We start from the raw sequence: 25,168 nt of genomic DNA, 5'->3' as shown, positions 1-25,168 counted from the left end.
AGGTAAACAACTACTAACAAAGAAAACAAGGCTTAATGGATTCCACAGAGGCACAAGAGATCAGAACTTTTCATGACAAGTTTACTCCACTACACTAGGCCATACAAAGAGGCATTTTAACATTCTGCTGCCCATCACCTTCTGTTAACAGGCTGGGTGTCAATATGTATGTAGATTGTATCATGGAAATTAAGCAAAGACACAGAGTTTGTAAAACTTCAGTAACTTTAAGTTAAAAATCAGGAACACTGGGTAGCAAAAAATATTCTTGATCACTGTATGAAGAGCAAAGAGCTACTCCACATTACAGTGGTGCTCAGAAGATTCTTGGCAAGTTGCATCCTTTCTATTTTCAAGACAGCACTTCATCTCCTTTCGCACCTTGTGATCCAACTTGCCAAACATCCTGCAACAAATGAAAGGCCTGGCACTAACCCACACACAGCTTCACCATCCATGATGAGAATAAGAACAATGCTTCCCACCCAATACTCTCAAATTATGCTGTTCCTTCTATTGGAATTTAGTTCATGTTCTATTTAATAAAGTTCATGCCATCTGAACACTAATCCAAAAATCAAAGAAAAAGCATTTTCAGGATATGAAACCAAATTTTAAGGAGTACTCATTTCTACCAGATTTCAACCTGTTGCTAAACTTTTGATTTGTACCAAAATAACAATACAATTTTAGAGAAGAATTCAGCTACAGCTTAGACAACTTTTCTGGTATATTTGGTATTTTACACTGTAATCTATGAGTATAGATTGCATGACTATACCTCCTAGAGTAAAAATTTAAGTAAATGTCAAGATGCATGTTAAAAAAATATGTGCAGGGTTTAGTGAGAAACATGAATGTATTCTGAAAGTGTTCTCCTCTGTACCTGATTTATATAAGTGTAGAGCTCTTCTAAACCAAGAACATAAAAAGGTATGCTATATTGTTGACTACAGAATACTGCAAAGTTTTATTGCCATTTAAACAAAGAAGCCATAACAGTTAAATGAGCTCAGGCAATAGGTTTCAGCATCAAAAGGTGCCAGCTGTAAAGAGTTATGGCTAATTGAATATGGAACTCCTGCTTAATCAGATAACTGCTCTGCTATTTGCAAATGAAATGCCATTTCCGTACTGTCTGAAAATGGCCTATTTTATTGGCAACCAGAGAAAACAATATAAACTCTAAATAACATTAAGTGCTCTGTTTACCCATTCCAGGCACTGGAGTAGCAGGGGATCCAGGGCGTCTTGGTAAAACATTTGACTGCAAGGATGGTACAGCAGTTCTTTCTGGGGGTCCGCTCAGAGCTGACGTGTCTCTTTGCAGAACAGGAGATGCTGGAACCAGTGTTTTTGGAGAGCCTTGTTTGGAAGTCACAGGCAGGGGTGTAGAAGCATTTCTTTGAGCTGTGGTCCTCTGACGAATTTCTGACAAGAACACATGCATACCGAACTTAATATCTAGCATTATAAGCAAGAGATTAGTAAATGTACATTAATATCATTACTCTGATCAGCAAATTACAGAGTCAAATAAAACCAGAAAGGTCTATAACTAAAGATCACCAGCTACAGGGCTGATTGAATTCGTGTCATTGAAATAAATCCCACAGAATACTGTATTTTAATAGCAATAACCATTAACTGTTAGATACTTTGGGCAAAATTCTTCTAGAAGAAAATTAACAGATACCTACCTTGCCATTCGGTTCTCCAAGGCAGAATGTTGGATATGAACAACTAGATTCAAACCACAATGTACAGGCAGAACTGACCACTGTTTTTACTCTATGGTTTAAACATGCTTCCAAGTATTTAACTTTTCACAGGACCAAAACCTATTCAGTCAATGTATAAAACATCCAGACCAAGTACCCAGTTATTAGAAAATTTTCAGATTGGATAAATAAATTCTAAAGCCAGAAGAAAACATAATGCTTCATTAAGATCATAGTTTCATTCACCTTTTTTCAGCAGTCCTACAATAAGCCATGTGCTTGTGTTGTCGTGAAGCCAAAAATGGGCTCTGCTGGAACATGTCCTTACTTTTACCTCTTCTCACTCTGCTATTAGTTACTATTAAATCACTATTATGAAAGACTTAAGTTTCCTCTGTTGTTCTTACCTGAAGCCAGAGTTCTCCTTAACCAATGGGATTATGATCCCATTAATATATTAAGGTTTGGATATTATATTATTCATACAAACCTCAAGTTCCGGTATATTTATATACACTAGTCTGTTCCCCAAACAAGACAGAAACTGTGCTCATGAACAGCAGACACCGTCATCCATTCCTCATCCCATCTATACCCAACCACCTCTAGGGAGCCTTTGAAATACCGTATTTCAAGAAAGGAAATTGAAATGTAACCCTTGCCTTAGGGCTGCAGACATTAACATGGTTACAAAGTGACAGCTTAGTCTCTAAAAGGTACACCCCAACAATGCCTACACCTAAGGCTATAGCAACCTAGAGTTAGAGTCTAGCACCCGTATTAGTTTGAACAAGCTTGCCGGTCTGCCTTCACAACAAATGGAATTTAACATTAGAATTGGACTTAAAATTCATCTCCCTAGGTTTCAAGACTAGAAAGATTTTTCCTGCTGACGTTGTCTCAGGCTGGAAGAGTTTAAATCTTTAGCAGGCAATTTACAGGTCCGCTGGCAACCAGCCATGGGGAGATGGGTGTGTTAAAGTCTGAAGGAATGATCCCTGCACCTGAAAGTACACCACTACTACACTAAGCTTCTGTATGAGCCAGAGAAGGCAAGGAGTACGCTAATTTGCTTACACTAGCTAAAAACAGAGTTGCTATCACTGGAGTACTTTTTCCAACAGAACTTTTGTTTGACTATCATCAACATCTAGTGCCAAGAAATTGCAACATACATAGCTTATGTTCTTGCCTACTTTTATGTACAGATAAATAGGATTAATATACACCAGAAGAAAGAAAAAATGACTCTTTGGTGTCATCAGGTAGACCGACTACAACTGCACGGTCTTAGTAAAAATCCACGTAGTTCAGTTTCCTACAGAGCAGAACAAATTACTAGTTCTCCCCCTCATGTGCGTGACCACATTACTTCATACAACTTTATCCTCCTAAGTTAGATTACCCAATGACTATAAAGATTTTGAATTTTAACTTTGTTTTAGCAATTAAACTTTGTCCCCTCACTATTTAAACTGTCCAGAATCTGGAAACCAGGATAAATTGGTGAGGCAATTGCAGAAGTTCCATTAAACTTTCCTTGATGACTTATTTCTATTTTGAGAATTGTTCCTCTGTTGAAAGTTTTATTTTAATCAATAATTCATTTATGATGAACTTCACCATTGACATTTCTTTGAAAGCTTTTTCTGACAGACCTTAATAGTAACCTTGCAAGTCTAACTACACCAAAGTAATTGCATTATCCCCTCCACGCCATTTGACAGGCATGACTCATCTACAAACAATATATTGACTCTCCCCTATGATCTATTTATCTATATGTTCAAGTTTGTGTAAGTTTTCAGTCTGCTATGTTTCAAAAAAAAAATCAAGCTAAAAGGTATGCAATTTCTCAACTCTTCTAGCTCCACAGATCTTCAAAAAATGAGTGACAAATATGAAGCCTAGACCCACTTGATCCAAGATCATTTTAAATACCTATAAAAAGACATTCTAATCCACTGCCAAGATCATCTTTTTCATTATAACAGCTACTTTATTATGGTTTTACATATAAAAATGTCAAAGACCATGACTAATTTTCACATATGGATGTTACTTCTACATTTTGGAGGCTTTCTTCCTATATCATATGGTTTAAGCATGTCAGTTTTGGTTGCTTAACTGCTCTGAGTGTTTCAACAGGTCACCGATACATCCACATGTCTTCTGAGCCCATAATACACTATTCCTAAGCAATTTTCATGCCAGCTGCAAGAGCTTTGCCCCTTTTGCCTGTTCTTTCTGAAAGGTCATTTTTGGCAAGCCTCCTTTAGAAAGTTACTTCCACTTTAACAACTCTTTCCCCATATTTTTGCTCCTACAAAGATGTTGAACTCAAGTACTTTACAGTTAGTATTAAAAAGATGTGCTTCAGTAGGTTTTAGTCTCATTACAGAGGTAAGAACGCAAGACTCATTGCTAGTTCCCACAAAATGGTATCAGGTTTTTCACAAGGCTTTCCCCCCACCCTCCACTTAGAAGTTCACTTGACTTTCACTCTATTCTTATTTCATATTTAAGTGAGCTTGCCAAGGCTCTGCTGCTCCCCAAGTAAGAAAAGTTACTAGAAGAATTTACATTATGAGAAGATGAGAAACGCTCTCCTTGCAGAGACCAATAGCCCATCCACCCCAGCATATCAACTCTTGGAGTTGATGTCAACTTGGATGTTAATGTCAACACTCAAAACTCTGATTTCTTTTGCCCACATCTCTGATACCACCCCCAGATCCATAAACACATAGTCAGGGACATTAGAGAGTACAATCCTGCACAATCATTTTAATATCACATATAGACCCTGTTGCCCATGAACTCCTCTAATTCCTTTTAAACCTGCCGTCTACTTCAACAATAACAGCCCTAATATTCTCCTGCAGTAACTGGGTATTATCTACATACTTCTCAAATTGCCTTATGTTGAGATGCAATGTGTTAATAATGAGCCTTTTCCAAAGTTCAGGTTTCCGTAACTTAAGTTCCACAAGTTAACCAAGTAACATGTCTGTCTGATCTCAACAGTAATACACTACTGCTTATGTAGTTTTAATAACATTTTGCCGTTTTCCCAAGTTTTTTCTTCCTTGAATGATTTTTGTGCATCTGCAAACCAACTGTATGAAGACAAAGGACTTAAAATTAGAACTTTTATTCTTCTTTGGACTAGAGTTCAAATTCTGCAGTTACCAGCGCTGAACAACACAGATACATAAGCAGACATTACTTAACAGGGCCACTACTCACAACTGATGATTCAGTATGATCTCTTAAAGAATATTAAGATATCACCAGTGGCGAGGCAGCTGTATTTTTCATGTTTACAATCAAAACTATTTTATTTCTCCCTTATTTCAAAACTCCTTGATTTTTGTAGAGAATACATCATTTTTAAAGAGCTAAAAAGCACAATGCAGATCAATATATAGTTCACATAACTTGTTGGCTTTAGAGGCAAAGACCAACCGAGAATTTACTTTCTTCCTCCTCATGCCTGTACCTATCCCGCAGCCTGCAACCATCTGTTATTGCAGTATTTTTAATTCAGGTCATAGAGTGATCTCATTTACAATACAGCCCTGCTAACAGTTGTATTAGCACAACGAATGGAGCAGGTATCAACAAAAGGATATTGCTGATAAATATTCCACTGCCAATATATACTTACCCTATTTTTTTCATAGGGTCAAAGTACTATATGCTTATCAACTCTACCCCTCAAAACATTTCTAAGTAGATGAAATTGCACACTTGTTTTTTCAAACTCCTTTCCTTCTGGATTTATAGGTGCTTTCATATTCCAAACTGAAGATTCATTTGAATCATCTTTTAAGAAGCATGTGTCAAAATCACAAAACCTGCAGAGCAAGCTAAATAAGTATGCAAATTGGGGCACTACCAGTTGTTTTTTCTAAGAACAAACTATTATACAATGCTGATGAAGTCTTTGTACTAATTAGTATGACGTACAAATTTCCTTTTCAACTGGTAAGCCAAAACCATACCAACTAACCTTTCATCAGCTGCCTCATACACAACACTGTCCAATCTGATTACACATTGGTCATTATTTACCCTCTCTTCAAAAAGGGTCAATTACAGAGCTCAAGATAATGAGTTTTGCTGCCTGGCTAGTTTGCATCCAAAGTGAGCAAAGGGAAGATCAAGGAAGCTTTAATATTAACTTGTTTTAATATTAACTTGTTCACAGATATTTTATTATTCCAAATCACTGTAATTCTACCACATACACCAAATTACACCACTACCACATTAAGGTGTCATCTAGTTACAATAAGTTATATACTGCACAGAACAGAAGCTAGTATTTGGTTTGGGCAGATATTAGCAATAAGCTAGTAGATTTTTAATAGCGAAAAACTGAAATTATTACTGCATGTACCAAGAACAGGTTATTTAAAAAATAAGTCTCCACAATTTCACAAGCTAAAGGCAAACAGTGTGTCCCTCCTGAACCATACTGCACCTACAAAATATAATAGTTTGTATATCCACTTTCACACGGATAAAAATCAGCACTAATTCCAAGTTCAATGTTGGAATTCCAATGCAAAAATTGGAAAAATGAGAGGAAAGGAAGTTTTGCTGTATATGAACAAAATTACATAGAATCATAGAATCATTTAGGTTGGAAAAGATCCTTAAGATCATTGAATCCAACTAAGCCATGACAGCTTACAAAATTTATTTTCCAAAATCCTTTCCAAAGCTAAATTGCATTTTTATTCAGGATAAAGTAAATTGCTTACTTTAATGTGGATGCACCCAAAGAAGCTGAATGATGTTTGAATCAGAGGTGTACTTTACATTCTCTCGGTTGTGTCCTCACTTAAGAGGTCTCTGGTTTACACCACAACATCTCAGAGAACAGCACTTACATTCTTCTCAAATGAAACTAAACATGGAACCAGTTTACAGCTAGCCCTAAGTAAAATCCCCTAAACATATACAGTGTAGGCAAATGCCTCAGCAACAACTCTTTCACTGTACAGATCTACTCCTATTATACCACTTATTAATACAGACCACAGCCTATAGCGGCTGGCTCTCAGAAATACTTCTAATTCTCTCAGAATCTGTCCTTTATAGCCTTTCTATTAACAGTCAAGTCAAAAATCAACACAACACTCCACAGGCTGGATCCAACTAACCTGCTTTTGACTAACGTAGAACCCTATACCAAAAGCACGTACACTGTGTTTTGTAAACCCAAACATACACAAGACTTGTTAACTAACAGAGACTGAGCAACTCACTTGTCACCATCACTACTTAAACAGGCTGGGCAGCGGGGAAGAGAACCATTGTGTAACTCCTTGGGAGCTTCAAAAATGCTGGTGATACATCTTAATAAAGCCAAGGTGACTAAAGACTTCTCATTGTCTATTTAATTTACAGCTAGTTATCTCTACATCTCTATATAGAAACACACATTTCTAGGCAGTTTCATCCCCTGGTCACCATTACTTGCATTCTACAACCAGATCTGTCACCCTGCTTCTGGAATGATTGCTAACATATCTCAAAAGAGAACGATGAACAGAAAGAGTTTAAAAAAAAGAGACTATCTAAACAGGTATGACAGAAAATTCTTGGCAACCACCCATGAGCTGAGAAAACAAAAGAGAGTGTCAGAATGGCCCTTCAGCCTTAAAAAACTATGAATACTGCAGAAACAGAATGATGGGAGAGACAGGTAAGGAGCAAACTTCAGAAAAAAGCTGTTGTGCCCAGGAAGAGATAAAAAAGCTTTACTGCTAACATACTGCACTGCAACTACCCACTGTCAATGTCAACAAGAAAGGGTGGTTTAGAAATATTTTTATGGCCATTTGAAACTACACAAAAAGAAGAAAAGTGTGGATTTGACCACGCAGATTATGAACACCTTTGTTAATAAATCCATGCTCTGCACACATCCAAACCAGCACTCCAAGAACAAAAAGACAAATAAAAGTTTGGTCACTCACATGAATTTGACAGAAAGTTGACAGTTCCAATACACGCTCTGAAGCAATAATCTATTTTATGTGAAATTATGCACATCAGACAGTGCAGTTTAATTTGAGCACCAGCTCCTAAAGGTCTAAATTGGTTATAACAACAAACTAATACTCACTCTTTGCAACAGAGCTTTGTAGGTATCTTCAGCATTGTAAGACAAGGTAGCCTTTATACTGTGTTAATACTAGCATTTTTAGTTTAACTACAGCATATTATACTCAGCTTTACAAAAAAGCTTACAGTAGTTTTTCTGCATATAATTTTTAATTTATAGTCCATATTTTTAATACAAGCATTCTACTGGGAGAGTGGGGGAAAAATATCTTTTCAGTCTTGAAACCTGTGTGCGCAATATAAAAACACCACTTTCTTGAAGCACATGCGAGTTTTTTCTATTACTTTTATTTTTTTCAATAGCATCTTTAAATGGAACATCAAACTGGTAAAGAACTGTCCATTCTTTGCACCTACAAAATATCCAATTTCTGCCCTACCTTTGTGGAATCTCTCCATCCACCATATAAAAGTATTTTAAGCATTGTATTAGGAATGCTCTAACTAGCCAGAAGCAGGAACAGAATTGAAAAGCTAAGTCAATGAACATTACATAAGATTTGAAAGCACCTTAGTATTGTAGAAAAATTTCAAGCATGCCACAAGAAATTAATTTTCTGGCTACTTTATCATCAAGCACTGTTAAACACCAGAGCGAGTCCAGAGGGGGGCCACAAAGATGATCAGAGGGCTGGAGCCCCTCTCTATGAAGACAGGCTGAGAGAGCTGGGGTCGTTTGGCCTGCAGAAGAGAAGGCTCCAGGGAGACCTCACTGCAGCCTTCCAGTACCTCAAGGGGAACTGCAAGAAAGCTGGAGAGAGGCCTTTTACAAGGGCATGGAGTGACAGGACATGGGGTAATGGCTTTAAACGGAACGACGGTAGATTTGATTAGACATAAGGAAGAAATTCTCTACTGTGAGGGTGATGAGGCACTGGAACAGGCTACCCAGAGAAGCCATGAATGCCCCATCCCTGGAAGAGTGTTCAAGGTCAGGCTGGAAGGCGCTTTGAGCAATCTGGTCTAGTGGAAGGCATCCCTGCCCATGGCAGGCATGGGGGGTTGGAACTAGGTGATCTTTAAGGTTCCTTCCAACCCAAACTATGCTATGGTTCTATGATCCTGCTGTCTAGAAAAGCATCAGACTTTAGTAATAGATCTGAAAAATACAGAACAGTAATGGGCATAGTCTAATAAACAGTCTATTAACCCTAAATAAAGGTCAACTGATCTACAAGTTTTATCACAGAGAGACTTCTGAAGTGGAAATCGCTATGACAGATGAGTGTCTATGCTAAAGAGCAGCTGTTTTACAGGGCAATTACCTTGTCCAGGTCTTGGGGTTGCAGATGTTCCAGCAGATGGCAGTTCAGCCTCCTGCCAATTAATTATAAATAACATTATCCAACTGTTTGGCTCCATAGTATCTTTCATATTAAATCACTATCAATACCAAGATTCTTACCTTTGCACTTGATCCCGGATCAAACCTTTCAAGGATTAATTTAGCAGTCTTGTAAGTTTCCTTCTCCATTACTTCCTCAAGCTGGAAACAAAAGGTTTCACACATCAATACAGAATTCTTCAAAGTATTTTCCCTCATATCCTCCCACTTACAAGCAACTTATCAATGTTACCAAAAGGTGAAGCTCAGTCCAATGAACCCTTGTTCAAGCAAGTTCAGATACCTGCAGATTTTCTGTATTCAACAGAAATGAAATTTTGCTTTCAAAAATACTTTCTTAACTAATGGGCTACTTGTATTTAACAGCTTTATTGCAAGGAAACACCAAATATTGCTAATTGTTTACATATAATGAGGAGAATAATTACATGCACCAACTTCAATAATGGAATGTGCAAAAATCTATCAGCCATCATTATTGGAAGTTATTAGACATGACAAGCGAATGACAGGCAATTCCTTAGATTTATTTCCTCATAGCACTTAATGCTATTAATTTAAGGAAGGTCGTTAGCCAAGTGCTTTACAGAATAAAGTCTCTGTGCCAATTAACTGCTGTCAGCATCGATTTTAGATTATTTATTAGCAGAAGCAATTAGCTTGCTGCAAATGCTGTGAAAACTCACTAACTAGAGAGCAGCCATGGAATTTGCTGAAATGACTTTAAAGGCTGAATCTCCATCTTTACAGCGATTCAAACCACTTCTCAGAAAAAAGGAACATGTTAAGAATTTAAATAAAAAAATTACTGAGAACTATGCATACTTTAGGGAGTGTAATTAAAGCACTTCATTATTACAGCATTTTATTTACAATGCACTCAAGTGGCTTTATAGCTAATACATGGGCTTAATTAAAAAAGTAATCAGTAGTAAAGTATCATTTTAGTGATTAACAGCCAACATCAGAAGAAGCTTAACTTCAACTATCTCCACTTTAAAGTTATGAGAAATAGCTAATATGTATAGAAATTACAATGCATTTTACAGTTATCTTAAACAGACCTTTTGTCCCAAATATGCTGACTAATGGCCATGTTTAGCTAAAAGTGAGGGGTCTGTTTGTTCTTAAGTTTGCTGTTGGCATAAACTGCAAAACTGAAAAGGTCAGTGGTCAAAAAATTAAGTTCTCTCAAACTCATTTATCACTACTAAAATAACAAATGGTGCAAGTTAACATGACTTTTACACCATCATTTAGCTAGTGAGAAACTAAAGTTTCAGCCGTCCTGCATATACAGACCTTGTAAGGGTTTTTACCTTTAGACAGACCTCAGAAGCTAAATAAAATTCACTCATTTTAATGGATACACAGTATCCATTAAACACTCACTCCTACACACTACCTGAAGTTTAAGGCAAGGAACACTATCCAGGCTGTTAATTAAGGACTGTTGAAACAAAAGGGAGTGAAAAGGGAAGTAAAAATCAATTTCCTAAACTTGTATTTCAGCAGGACTTTGGAGTTAACCCACTAACTTCGTAAAACAAATGCCACACACTGCAGTAAGATCAGAATTAAGAGTCTAATAGGAAAAATAAATTATTTATTGCTTATAAAAGTGAAAACCATAAGGCAGACCTTTATATGAAGGGGTAAGGTTAGTGAGGTGAGGCTGCCAAGTGGGGAAGTGTTAACAGTCAGTGTCAATATCTGGCCCCCATATCAAAATAAAAAATGCCACTTTACATTACTGAACATTCATGCATGCAATTGTCTTTGTAGCCACACAGGAAAATGAGAAATAACATTCTGCAGGACAAAGTGACCTTTCGGAAGAAAAAAACCTGGAATGCTCCACCATCACTTGACACTTTCCTTATCTGACACACTTCTTGCTATTTCAATATTAGATAATATGGTAGTTATTTGTGGATATATAAGTTTTGCAAAAATAGTAACATTATCATGAAGGAAAAATTTAGCTCTCATCACAAGATTCAGATGTCAAAGTTATTTTCACATTATATAGTCATTAGATGATTCAACAAGTTACTCTTCATATTTTGAAATTCATATACAGCTTTATAATTCCATTAAAGCTGAATCTGAACAAGAATTAAGTTTCACAACTGACCACAAATTTCTTGACAATGTACAGAAATAGTCAAGATTTCTAAAAGCACACTCATAGTTTTCATGGTTCTCCTTCTAGGACTTATTTTTCTAAAAACCAATTGAATTTTGGCTGACAATACTAAATACTAAGGAATCAAACAGGTCAAAATTTACTTTTTGAACAAATTAGTATAATTACTAGAAGCATAGTTACCAGAAGCAAGTAAGGGCCTAAGTAAGCATAGCAGAAGAAACTGGCTTGTGGACTACCACAGCAAGTTCATTTGTAAATGCAAATCAATATACTGACTTCTGGTGTATTCCTCATCCTGAAGCATTACCTTGGGAAGGTTACCTAGTGCTGAGCACTGGGTCACTAATGCAGCAAATTGCTCGACACCTACTGCTCTTTTTCATAATATACTCTTCAAGATCCAAAACTCTTCTCACAAAAACATTTCTACTTTCTGCCACATTCTAATTCATAGTCTGTTATTATCAGCAGCCTTAAATACTGAGTAACCAGGATCACAAGTGAAGTCTCTATGAAAGTTAATACCAGCCTAATCATGGATTTTTCAAACTTTTTTCATGGAATTAACCACATCCTAATAAAGAAGCATGGTTTTATACCACATTCTCTCCTATGAATAATTGCATGGATGGCCTCCTCTCCAACCGGCAACCAAACAGAATTCCTGTAGCAACACTATCAGTTGCCTATACTGAAAAGTAATATGAGTAATGTATTTTAAGCTTCTTGTGAAATTTAGCAACTGGAGGTCTTAAGTATTGGCACAGTGCAAACTACTTACGTGCCATAATGCTGTGTGAGTTCTCAAATTGAATTACTTGGTATGCTGAACCCAACTATGAAGAAGTTCTTTCTTTAGGTTCACAACAAAGCCACAGGATTCAATTTCGGTCTACCATGTTAAGATAAGCCAGTACACACAGCTAAAGTTTCCTTAAAACAGGACATAAATTGTTTAAGCCACAATAATCAAGTATACACTGGACGGATCCATACAAACAGTAAAACAACCAAAATAACTCTTTTGTGTGAACACTACATTGAAGAAATACCTCATTTGATCATGCAGAAAATACAATTTCTAACCATATTTTGAGCTTCCAATTGCACATTTGCAGTACCCTAGCATATACAGGGTAGACAAGACTGGGCTTATACAACAACCAACTCCTAGCAGAGGTTTTGTCACATACTGAAGGTTATCAAACTATCTAGTCTTCTATGCCTGGAAGGCTCAAGGTATGAAGTTCATTAAACAGTAGTTATTTTAAGTAACAAAATTCATATGCTGCATTTTTTTTTCCATTATTAACATAACTCCAAGTCACCCCTGAAATCAGACTTTTTACTTGGAAAATTAACAGATACAGCTTCATAAATTCTTACCTGAAATGGCTAGGAAGTCTTTCAAGTCTAATGTTGTATTACAACTGAGCAAACTTCAACTAAGTTTAATTCTGACATGAGCACAGTAATTACTATACTACGTTCACAACTCTGTCCTCGGGCTAAGAATTATCCCATCTTTAAGACTGCTGCTCCAGGTAAAGTCTCCACTAATTCCCACTTGCAACAGATTAATACGAGTCCTGTACCCTTGCTTTAATATGCTTAACCCTCTGAACTTGCTCATCTATACACATTCAGGCTTAAGGGCTGACATCCTCATTAACAGAGAACTCTAAGGCCAAAATTACAGCTTACACAGTCACGAACACAACCAGAGCATCCCTTACAATCAAGGAGAGAAAAAAAGTTGTGTCTTGAAGTAATGCCTTAATTAGAGCTAATGAACATAATCCCTAACCCAAATCCATAAATAAACACTCCACATGTTTGAAAAGACATTCACTAGGAAAAGTAGTGTAGTCAGTTCTGCGGAAAATAAGTATTACACAAACCTTGAGACAAAGTAGAAGACAGACAACATTAATGGGCATTTCTAGATGAAGTATCTGTATTTCTATTTGTCAGGTATTTTACCCACATGAATATCCATGTGATTATGCCACCCAAGACTGAAGCCTTTTGAACAGAACTCAAGTTCTATTGAGCAGCTCACTGCTCAGCCACCAGGGCATCGTATCTAGTAGATGAGCTTACTCCGTTACAGGTACCCTTCAGCTCATAAGTAATGTCACTAGGGAAAAGGTGGACTACATCCCTTTAAAACACAAGTACTGTAACATTTTTCAAAACAATGTCTGTCTGCAATGTAAGATTTTTCCAGCAATGGGGTAGCTGAGCTGCAGTGAAGTGAAAAACCATAGCTGTTGTGGCAGGCTGACAGTGCCTAGACAGTTTGCATTACAAATACACAGGAAAAACATAATTTACTTATCCCAGGTATTTTGAGGATCACAACAAGTATCTTGGTAATTAATCCTATTTGCACACTCAGTAGCAAATCAGAATCTAACAGGGAAACAAATCCCCTCCCTCCCCCCTTCCCATTATTTTACTTAATGAAGGTTTTTGTTTTGTTTTACTAAAAAGTAGGTGTTGCTATAATCATATGTGGCCACAGATAGTCTTGAAGGAAGTTAATCCAAAACAAAATCAAATCTGAACATTATCAAAACCAAATTATTACAGAATGCAATTTTTGAGTGTTTTTATCTAAAATATAAATTATATTCTGTCTCATTACTTGCATCTACTTTCAGCTCATTTCAGCATACTAGGTTTCATGCATGATGATCTAATTTTAATGCTTAATTGAATACCTTTAAATTATGATGAAACTCCCTAGTCAATCTTCTGAGTTAAAACTAACACTGCACTTACTGCAACCTCTTGAGTAAGTCTTCTGTTTCTGGTTCCTTGCTATGATCCAGGCACTCATATGATCAAGAGATAATCATGGACTAATTCCCCTCAGACTGACAAAATAGCTGAGTCACAGGTTACTGGACTTCTCAGAACTGTTTTACTAATCCTATTTAGAAGTCTGGCATGCATATATACTAATGGTAATTCATATTTCCAGGTTTAAACTCTCCAGTTATACTATAATTTTTATATTGTTCACAAAGTATTCATGTGGTAGTTTGATTTTTAACTACTGGCTGCTCTTCTACAATACGTTGCTTTGATTTTCTTTGCATATGCAAAATACACATTTACATCTTGTTTCAACTGCATCAATTCTTAAAGTAAAAATCTCCCCCTTATAAACCAGCTTTTTCCTGACTAATTTTTATTCAATGCCTTTTCACTAAAATGCTTCTCACAAAAATTCAGCATTACTAGTTCTTCTAGAATAAATATGAAGATTTACATGATTACAGAAAAATAAACTTAAACTAAAATGAAAGCTTTACTTTAAGATACCAAAAACTGTTTTTTCCTTGATTGCGCTTTTTCTATTCCAAGAACTTTCCCTCCAAAGCTACCCAATGACTATGTAAATTGGTGATTAACTAATTTCAGTTAAGCAGTTTTCATAAAATAAAAACACAGTTGTTATATTTCATCATTTATTTAATTCTCGGAAAATGTAAGCCTCTCCAACCCCTCTTTACCACCTCTCCAACCAAGAACACTTCCTTTTAATAGATTCCTTAATAAAGGATTAGCAGATATAAACATCATCAAATCCTCTTTACCAAAGGGCAATAACAATTAAGTTACAGCTTATTATTTTTACAGCTACATTTTAGAAGTGATACAAAACAGAGAAGATCAGTGAAATCTGTTTCCCCTGTAAAGGCCACATAACACCAGACTCCTACCTGGCTGCTTTTTAGTAGCTTTGTTCTGGGGTTTCTATTAATTTAGCTACCACAGCAAAAACCAGAAGGCATGAGGTGAACACTTTGGGAAACTCGTTAACAATAAAGCCTCATAATATAATCTTTGGAGTTTTTTGGGGGGAGGGGCTGCTTTGTTGGCAGGAGTGTGGTGTTTGGGTTTTGGTTGGTTGGGGTTCTTTTGTGGTTTTGTGGTGGCAGTTTTTAAGTTTTGCCTTGCAAGGCAGGAGATGAAGTCAACAAAGTAAGTAAACAGAGAACTCCCTTATGGAATGGTTACATAGAAAGGAAGCAGCTTTCAGTTTTACAAACTTCACAAAGAGTGCAAGTTATCCAAGACTTGGAACGTTTTCCATCCTGAATTTGTCTTACTGAGATTACGCTGATCCAGTTGAAGCAAACAGCTGGCATACACCAGTTTTCCACTGTTAACTCAACCTCACAGCTCACAAAATACTTGGCCTCAAGACAACTGACAGGACTGATACATGACACAAATTTTTTAGAGGAAAGAGCGTAATGGAAGAAATACGTAGTACAAAAATAAGATGGAGGAGCATGGGAAATAAGTGCATTCAAGATATAAACAGTAATCTCTTTCTTGATGAAAGAGTGACTCCAGACAAGATGGAAGCCCTTTTTGCTATTTATGAATAAGACATTAAGTAATAGAGTAACTATTGTAGTTGCACTCTATGTTCTTAAATCAGGGCAACATTTAATACTTTATGATCCTAATGTGAAAGTAGTCAGTAATGAGTAGGTTAAAGCATACATTTTCATTTTCTGACAAAAGAGAATCACTTCACATAGATCTAGCAACACTGAAACAGTAGGCTTAAGGTAGACTACAAGGAGACAATTTATTCTCATATCCAAGCAATCCTTTGTAGTTTTGGGGTAAGGAAAACCTTGTGTGCTACTAGAAAATGTACAAAAAAACCAGAAATTGCAATAGTTTAACTTCCCTCCCTCTGCTCTTCATCTATACATTACAATCAAACTCAACTTGCACAAACGTAAAACCACCTCAGTGGACCAAAACAACTAGCTTTTCCTGAAGTTTTACTTACTATTTTCTTCTTTTGAGACTTTAAATCTTCCAGTGCATCATCTAAAAGAAAGACATCATACATTACTTTTCAAATACAAAGAAGAGAATTTCAGCACATTCTAAACATTGACTTCACCCTGTGAGATCAGGAAGAATTATGCACTGACCACTACCAACCCTACATTAGTAAACTTTCTGTAAAATAACCAAAGTTTTTATGTGGAAGTAAATCTTTTTCAATGCTAAACTGCTTATAAATTATAGCCCACTTATCACTTTACAGTTATAACTATTAAAAAGTTTTATGTACCATTTCCTCATTAAGCAAACCAATTCTATCCAGTGCCCTGCTTTGACCTTTACATTAAAACTGGTACAACAATGGACCAAATACACTTAATCTCATGAGCCAAACTACAGAAAAAAGCTTGAGGTCTAAATATTAATATATCTGAGTACCAGATTTACTGGCTTCAGTATTTCACATAAGCCTCTTAACACACACTAGTTTCAAATGCCAGGTCAAATCTGAGCTTCAAATCTCAATCTATTCCACACTTTCAATACTTTCAAGCTTCAGCAAAAAAACAGTTTTGTAAAGAAAGCTACCAGAAGGCCATTTTACTACTAAATGTTAAGAGACTGCTAAAACTAACCTCTCTAAAAGGAAGGGAAAGAAAGGTCAAATGCATGAGGAATTTTCCTTTAAGTCAATGCTTGCAGCTTGGAACTCATGGAAAACTCACCATAATAAACCATTGCCTAATATAGAAGATATTCTCTTAAATTAATTTCTACCATGCTCTTCACAGCAAGAGTTTAACAAAAAGTTTTACAACTTTTTCCTCTTCTCAGCTCTACTAGAGACAAGCAGCTACCTTCAAGATATAGCTATTTCTACACATTTTTCAGTTTTCAAAAAAACAAAAAGCTTCAGAGAACTACAGCAAACAATATCAAAACCCACCAAACATTTATAAATAAAGATACAAAAAAATATTTAAGTATGCTATATACACTTTTTTATACTACTTCAGGAACACTACTGTTACTTGAAATTAAGGGAACAATTATTTGAACTTTTCCAGAACGCAGAAACCCATTTTGATAGAATAAGCCACTACTAAATGTACAAAATGCTAAAACTAGGCATGTACATATTTGGAAGTTTATGCAATGAAAGGGAAACTACAACAATCCCTTATTAGTTAAGATTAATAGGACACGGAACACAAACATATTTAGCACTGGGCCGGACCACAGAAGATAGACAGTTCCAGGAATAGTGCATCTTCAAATTAATAAGGTAACATAAATGTAAAATTTGGTGGGGAGGTACAACACTGCCTCTCATTAGCATCACACAGATTAACACCTTGAAATGCACTGCAATGCAGTATGGTATCATGCAACCAAACAAATAGCACAATACAGTCAGCTGTTACTTAGAAGCTGCTTTTGGTACAAAAATGCCTAGAACATACATCTTCAAGCATAGCCTCCCACAAAGCAATGCAATCAGTTTAAACGTGGGCATTTGTTTCTGATCACTTTACCTCCTGTATTCAACAAGAACCTCATGAAACACCTGCCCCTTCAAACATAGCCAAATAAATGGCAATTACTGCAAAGTACTCTCAAGAAACCAATACATCTAATCCTAATTAAACTGACAAAAAAAAAAAAAAGAATTCATACTAGAGAAGTCAATACCTGCAAGATACCTCATTCATTTTCCCCACACTTTGGCACTGATAGCCTAAATCTTCCTCAACAGTTGTTCACCAGCCAGTCTTAAAATGTGAAATTCCATAATGTCTCTGTATCACCTTTCCTAGTGTCTCACCAGGAATTTTCCTCATTCAGAGCATGGTTCCCAAAACTGGTGTATGCTGGTTATCCAGTATAGAGCTTTACAGTATTAAATAATCATCTCAAATGACTCAATGTGTTATATTAACTTAACTCAGAATAAAAGGCTAGCTTTGAGCCACTCATTTGCCAGTTTACTCTCAGCTACATTTTCGTCTGCTTTACTGCTGTAACTTTTGCACTGCACATTTGATTTCTCTTTTCCAAACACAGGACTTCTATCTTTCAGGTAAAACACTTTGTTTGCACCTGATCTGTGGAACAACGCACAAGCAACTTCTCTTGGCATGTTCTAACATCTACTAAAACCTGTCATACATAGATTCAACAAAAGCGCTAGACTTCCTTGTATGCTAAAACCGGCCAATAAAGACATTTAAGCAAACTAGAAAAACATATGTACATTTTTTCCTTATTCAGCCATGAAATGCAAATATATATTCACCTTAGAAATTAATCACACAGCACCACAGAGTATATGGACAATTTTATTTCTACATAAAAATGTATGTCCTATGCTTGCATTTCAAATGCAAACATTAAGTTTAAGAAAAATTCCAAAAGTGATGTTTAACTCACAAGCTGTCACAAATTAAATACATCATGTTGTTCTGCAAGTCATAAAACATAGTACAACATTGAGGTTTTCCTGTATTATTGCTCACATCACCATGAGATATTGTTACAGGCTGGACTGCTTTCAAAGAAAGTCTCAAATGAATTCTAACTACTGCAGGTAAGTGCCACAGATACAGTTTTAAATTCTGCATTAGAATGAATCTGCATGTTCTTTAACCACTTTATATACATATATAGTTGAACATCTGCATTACTTTTTGGTTTTGTTACATACCTTCAAATTTTCCTTCATGCTCAAAACCACAAAAAAAACCACATGCGTATCCCTTTTCCTCTCAGGAAAACAGAAGCATGCTTTGCAGAACTCAGGAGAGAAAAATCTGTCTTGACAAATTAAACATTTATGCTATAAATCTCTTCTCTTATACATAAAGATAGCAGGTTAAGACTGCTGGAATACTTGCAAGATGCAAGTATTAAAGGGAAGTACTACTATTGTTTATATTTCCTTTCCCTCACTCCTACACTACATTTTATTCCATTACACTTTGAGACATGCAATGACAGCAGAAAGTTACCACAGTTTTGTAAGTGAAGTGGAAGATTAAGCTGTTTCCTTCCTGTTCTTTCAAGAACTGTGCATTAGAGAAATAGTCTAGCTACTGCTACCCATTTTAGCATCAACCAAAGGGCTACTCTTCTCTTCCTGGAAGCCAAATTATCAAAAATATTTACAATTTCAGAGCAAGCATCATTCCCATATTGTAAAAAACAACAGAAAAAATACTTACTATTCCTCTCTGTCCTTTTGGAAAAGAAAAAAATGAGCAGTGTTCTTATAAACCAGATTCTTTAAAACAAGAAGAAGAATATTAGTTAAAATATATTACAGTAACCATTTCTGAAGTCATTTAGCAAACAGAAGACTTACCAGATGATTTAACTTTGCAAATACAAAAAACAGAAGTCTTCAAACAATATTTATACAGAAAATTAAGAATTAAATTAGTATCTTACCAACATTGCTCTAAATAAAATCCTCCTATTAAAATTTAACCAAGTATTACTTACTATAGGTAGAAATACTAAGCAAGCAGCAGCAAGTAACATCATTGCTTGCTAAAATGTTCAGCGGGAACTTTTTAAAAATTAAGGTATGGGCAGCTAGCTGAAAATTACTTACTCATCATTTCTTATTTAATAGATTTATGATGCATGATATCCCGAAACCCAAGCTTACCAGCTAAGGCCCAAAATTAAGACCCAGGAGATTAGTGGGAAGAATTCAATACCAACAAAGACCACAAGGTACAGCTATTGTACAAATGCTCTCTCAAGTAGGGTTAACTGACCTGACTGCTGGCAATTTTAAAGAGCTCTGAATCCACTCAAGTTTCTGCAGGTTTTCAGCTGACTCAGCTCAAACAATGCAGCAGTTTATCTGTGCTTAAGATAAACTGACCTATGACCATTTTATATCTGAAAGGTCTCTCTGCAGTCACCAGGACTTCATTTGATTTAAAAATTAGAATTGCTTGTAATTATGAAGTTGACACTTCTCCTGGCAAGTTATTCAATCTAAGCCAAGTGGCAAATCTCATACTTCAAGCTCTTTCAAACATCTTATCCAAAACAGTCCCAGTACCAAGCACTATATAATAAAGCCCAAAGCAGCAATCTTTCATTTAAGAAAAAAAAATTGTAAAGGCTAGAAAGGTTCTCTGAAAAACAGCTAGTCTAAGAAAGCATACAAGACTTCAATATACCTATATATTGAAGCTATAAGATTTCAAATAGTGTTTTGGCTTAATTCATAAGAACATCTTTTCAATTTATTTAATGGATGCCCAGTTCAAAAGGTTTTCAAGCATTAACAAAACCTGAGTTAGGTAAGAGACAAGATAAATGGAATGTGAGAGTAACTTACTCATGGTCAGAAAAACAGAGAAAGAAGTTTAACTCTATGCTACATTCAATGGCATGCTGTAGTAACTACTCTAAGAATACAGGTGGCTTTGCCCACTTAGACAATGCAAGATGTGTCTCTTCATAAAGTATCAAATAAATGTTTTACAGGGTTTGAATCACTTGAAAGATTACGTTACACAGGCAAAAGCATTACTTTTTTTTTACTGTATGCTTAATAAAGAGTATTCTACCTAAAGCTGTATTCTAAGCTAACAGATATATGGCAGGACTTCATGAAATAACATTTTCTCTTTAAGAACTCTGAGGTGAAAGTTTAATAGCAGACCATTTCAAACCAATTTTACAAAATAAAAACATATTTCTCTGAAAATCAGAACATGCAAGATGAAACAATCCAATTCAAAAGAAAATCACTTCAAGAATAGCATCGTTCTAACATGCTAATATTTTTTTTATATATACATTTAAAATTAATGATGTTACATATTCCCAGAACTTAACTCACACTACCAGCATCAGTAACTTGCTGAGACCCTAAGGGAATGACCTAAGGCACAAACAAGTTGGTGACTGACTGCAAGCTGGAAAAGGCAGACATATTCCAGTTTGATTAGGACTGAAAAAATCTCTAGAGTTATTACTGGGTGGCACCAGGCATTCAGCATGGAGTCACCTCTTGACCGAGAACAAAGACAAGCTGGCAGTTACTTGCCATTCATATCTGCCAAAAAAAGCTGAAGGGGAATAAGCTTAAGAGAAAAAATCAGATAAAACAGTTGCACATCATAAGAGAACAACAGTCTAATTCTAAGTGTTAGTAAACTGATATCCAATTTAAAATTTTATAGAAACCTACCTTTAAAAAAAAAATAAATAACTGAAGGACAAACTAGAGACTAAAAACCCAATGTGAAAATTCACACCACAGCACTAGAAGTCACCACCTCCAGGAATACAAGTTTTCATTGCTACACTAATCCTAACACACCTAAGTGAAGGGAGGCTGGTAATACTTCCTCTCCTACAGGCTTCCCCTACTAGCATGAGCAAGCCTCACATGCTAACAACAAGGACTTTCAAATCCTTGTCCTTAAGGACAAAAATCAATTCATATTGCTGCCAAAGATTAATTTGAGCTTTAATTTCTGTATTAATCCTTTCCAGTCAAGATATTGCTGCCCATGAATCTTCTCCACAGGATTCTGTAGCAGCAGCGTATATTATGCATAGCACAGTATGACTTAGAAAAAGCATCTTCAAGTTGATGTTTTTTGCAGGTTATGTTATGATGACCCATACTACTCAAACTCACAAAACCTTAAGTATTTACATTCAACTTTGCCTTTCAAGTCTAAAGCTAGGGTACTGACAAGTCATGTTTTCATACAAAGATGCTGTACAAATAGACAGTATCTATGATGTTCATTTCAGCAAATTAGCAAATGCACTGTGGTCCCTGTCGGTAGGAAAGATGCTCAGTAGGCAGCTTCTCCTCCTTGGTAGTCTGGGGGAAGGGAAGGCAGGAAAGCAGCAGTTTAGTGAAATGGAAGCCCATTTTTTTATTTTTAGAAAAGCAGTTGTCTTAGAAAACAAAAGCCACTCATGAGGATCAGCAGCCAAACAGCTCAGGGGAACAAAAAAACTATACAATACCCAATGATGTTAGGATATTTTCTGGTTGAAGACGACAGTCAACAATTTTCCAGAAAAACAGCTAATTACATAAAACTAGTTCTCAACATATTTAGGCTGATGACCTTTCAAATTCTCCTGTGTTAACAGTCACCTAACATGCAAAAGTAAGTTTCTCCATTCATTCTTGTATTTTTTTCCCAATTTTATACACTGTATTTTACATACAGGCAATATATCTTAGGTCACTTTCATATAGCAGCGTTACTTTCCCAAACAGCACTAGACATAAAACCCAAGATAATGCTCATCTGCCTATATTGCAGGTGTCCAGATACAGGTCTGTGTCTATTATTTTAATAATTTTAATAAGCCAAGTAACTTCAGATGCTAATACCTTTTAATGGTAAGACTTAGTTCTACACTAAAACCAGACCTATTAGAGACACTTCTTTCTTTGAAAGTGTCTGCCTAACTACTTGGATTTATTTCACAAGAAAAAAAAAGTTATGACAACTCATGGATTGTCAAAAGCAAACCTAAGCCCCTGCTGAGATGTATTTCCCATCTCCTTTTATCAAAAGAAGAGCAGTTAGAAAAAGAAAAAAAAAAAGACATATTTACTTACATCAATGGAAATGCAAAAAATGGAAGTGTCATAATCAACCTTTCTGTCCATTCATCAGGAAGACACCAGAAATATACAATTAGGCAGGTGATAAGGTAAAGAACTGAAGAGTAGAGAAGCAGCCTTCCAACCCATAGTTTCTGTAGCCTCTGATTTTTTTCTCTAAATTCTTCTAATGTCTGTATTTCCTGTAAATAAATAGGGTTCAACCTTCTTAGTGAAATCAGTGGGCATTTTTACAAAGCTGGCTTTAAGTGTTTTCTAAAATTAGCCATATCAATTTGATACTTGATTAGAAACATCAAGCAGCTTTTTGATAAACAATATTTGCACAAAGGTAACTCATAGCATAAATACTTCACACTATTAAGGTTTCGACGTGGGCCATTTGCACTGTACTAGTAGTAACACGTCGTTATTGGGAAGAAGTATTACAGATCAGCACTTTTTCCTTTTTGTAATGCATTAGCGTATTTGGGACAAGAGGAAAATGCTAATATGAATGGCAGTCTTTATGGTAAGATAAATCACTAACCATACTTTGCTTACTAAAACTTTCATCAGGCACCTGTGGAATTTCAAATGCTGTTAATACTTTTCTATTAATATTTAATAAATTCATTTAATACTTTTCTACTAACAAATTGCTGAAATCTCTCTGTCATTTCACATGCTTTCATTTCAGTACCCTCCTCACATCAAGAGTGAAAACTTGGACATCTGAATGTTGCTTTTTGACATATTAATAAGTGATCAAGCAATGCTCTGTTATGTTACCATTTTGACTGCATTTCAAGTGACAACAGGAATACTCACACTTTCATTAAGAGGAAAACAAAAAATATCAACAGCATATTTCAAAACAGTTAATTTCCCCATAGAGTACAGACATCTGTCACAAATGCTAGCTAAAAATCACAATTGATTACTGAACCGTCTATTCAGTTACTCTGCCCCTGACCTTATTTACTACTACTACAGTTACAACTCTTACACTTAAGACCATACACTGAAGCTTTTCTAATGAGCCTGATGAATGGAACTTTGCGTTAGTGACATTTTCCATTACACAGGAGTTTAACCATTAGTTATAATTAAATTGTGTAATCAAGCCAACTTCACATTCATTCTCATTTCAGACTCTCTAAATATTTAAACTGTAGTTTCTCACAATCTGTTATACATTATGGTTCTTTTGTTAAATGACTAAGGAGAAAAAAGGTAGTAGTCCATCTGAAACTCAAAATCTGTAGTACATCCAACTTGAATACTTACCAAAATAATTTTAAATTCCATGACAGTGTTTTACCTAATGTGAAAGAAATACAAAGCCAGCAAAAAATGCGTATTTCTAAACAAAAAGCAAACAACACACCAAAAAGCAAATACCTACCTTATCAATTTTCTCTAATACTTCTACAGTGGAAGGCTTTGCCTGCTTACAAGAGAAAGAACAAAGATGTTAATCTCACTAAAAAAAAAAGTCAGTATTTTGAGGATTACTGTACATTAACAGCTTCCTAACACAGATATATTCTTAACAGATTAATGTATTATCTATTTTACATAAAGCTAAGAAGCTTTCCTACTTTAATAGTGACAAATAGAAGGTACTGTAATGAATCACTGTTTTACAGTTGGTATTGTTATTAACTGAAGGCTCCTCTCCTGCACCACAAGAGATTAAAACCTATAATGCATGTACAGCCATAATGGATGTGTGGGTGGGAAGTAAAACAAGGAGAGAGTTGATAAGTAGAGAGAATAGGCAAAACAAAGATAAATTCTCAGGTTAGGGCTTCCCATATATTACACTTTTTATGACTGTTAATTCCGCACAAAGAGACATGCTCTAAATAAATTATAAGCAACTGCAAATAAGCATTATCATCTCTAGTAAAATTCCCCTTAGAAGCAACTTGGAATTCACCTTCTAGGAATCTTTCCTTAGTTCTGAGAACTATAAAGCCATTATCTTCCCCCATCCTTCAGGCCACAAATTCAAAAACCATAGCCCACATCGCATGATCATGAAAGCGAGTTTCTTTCTATTACATGAAACGGAATTTCATCTAAACTTTTGCCTTTAAAGGAGTTTTGTACAAAAGGCTCTGAAATCAATTGATAATATGCAAAGGCAAACCCAGACTAACAACTTGCACCTGCCAGAAGAGTAGTTAAAAACCTCATGCCTCTTCCTCAAACTCACTACACCATTCAATAATACACAAGCCAATAAAAGCAGTTAGGAAGACTTGCATAGATATACACAGCTACCAAAATATTTGTTAACACAGATGCAGAATGATATTCTGAATGTATCCATTTTGACCTGAAACAGCCATCAATCTTTCAAGTCACGA

At 35.7% G+C, this 25,168-nt stretch overlaps 1 protein-coding gene across 6 annotated transcripts in view; it reads right to left on the bottom strand.

Moving 5' to 3' along the window:
* Positions 1 to 25,168, bottom strand: part of LNPK (lunapark, ER junction formation factor) — a 57,637-nt gene that overhangs the window by 28,137 nt on the left and 4,332 nt on the right. For 5 of the 6 annotated variants that reach the window (XR_013930222.1, XR_013930223.1, XM_080400508.1 and 2 more), the window contains exons 3-9: positions 24,199 to 24,243; positions 22,806 to 22,993; positions 19,408 to 19,466; positions 16,185 to 16,225; positions 9,268 to 9,348; positions 9,128 to 9,179; positions 1,213 to 1,431 (exon numbers count right to left, since the gene is read on the bottom strand). Coding sequence is in view for 4 of the 6 variants with exons in the window: in XM_080400508.1 (XP_080256634.1) it covers positions 1,213 to 1,431; positions 9,128 to 9,179; positions 9,268 to 9,348; positions 16,185 to 16,225; positions 19,408 to 19,466; positions 22,806 to 22,993; positions 24,199 to 24,243 (685 nt within the window). In the remaining 2 variants the exon portion in view is untranslated. The remainder of the gene's footprint in view (positions 1 to 1,212; positions 1,432 to 9,127; positions 9,180 to 9,267; positions 9,349 to 16,184; positions 16,226 to 19,407; positions 19,467 to 22,805; positions 22,994 to 24,198; positions 24,244 to 25,168) is intronic. The other variant, XM_080400507.1, reaches the window with a different exon arrangement.

This window comes from Falco punctatus (genome assembly GCF_963210335.1).
Source record: "Falco punctatus genome assembly, chromosome: 8".
Classification (NCBI taxonomy): domain Eukaryota; kingdom Metazoa; phylum Chordata; class Aves; order Falconiformes; family Falconidae; genus Falco; species Falco punctatus.
This window is presented reverse-complemented; position numbering and strand designations above follow the sequence as displayed.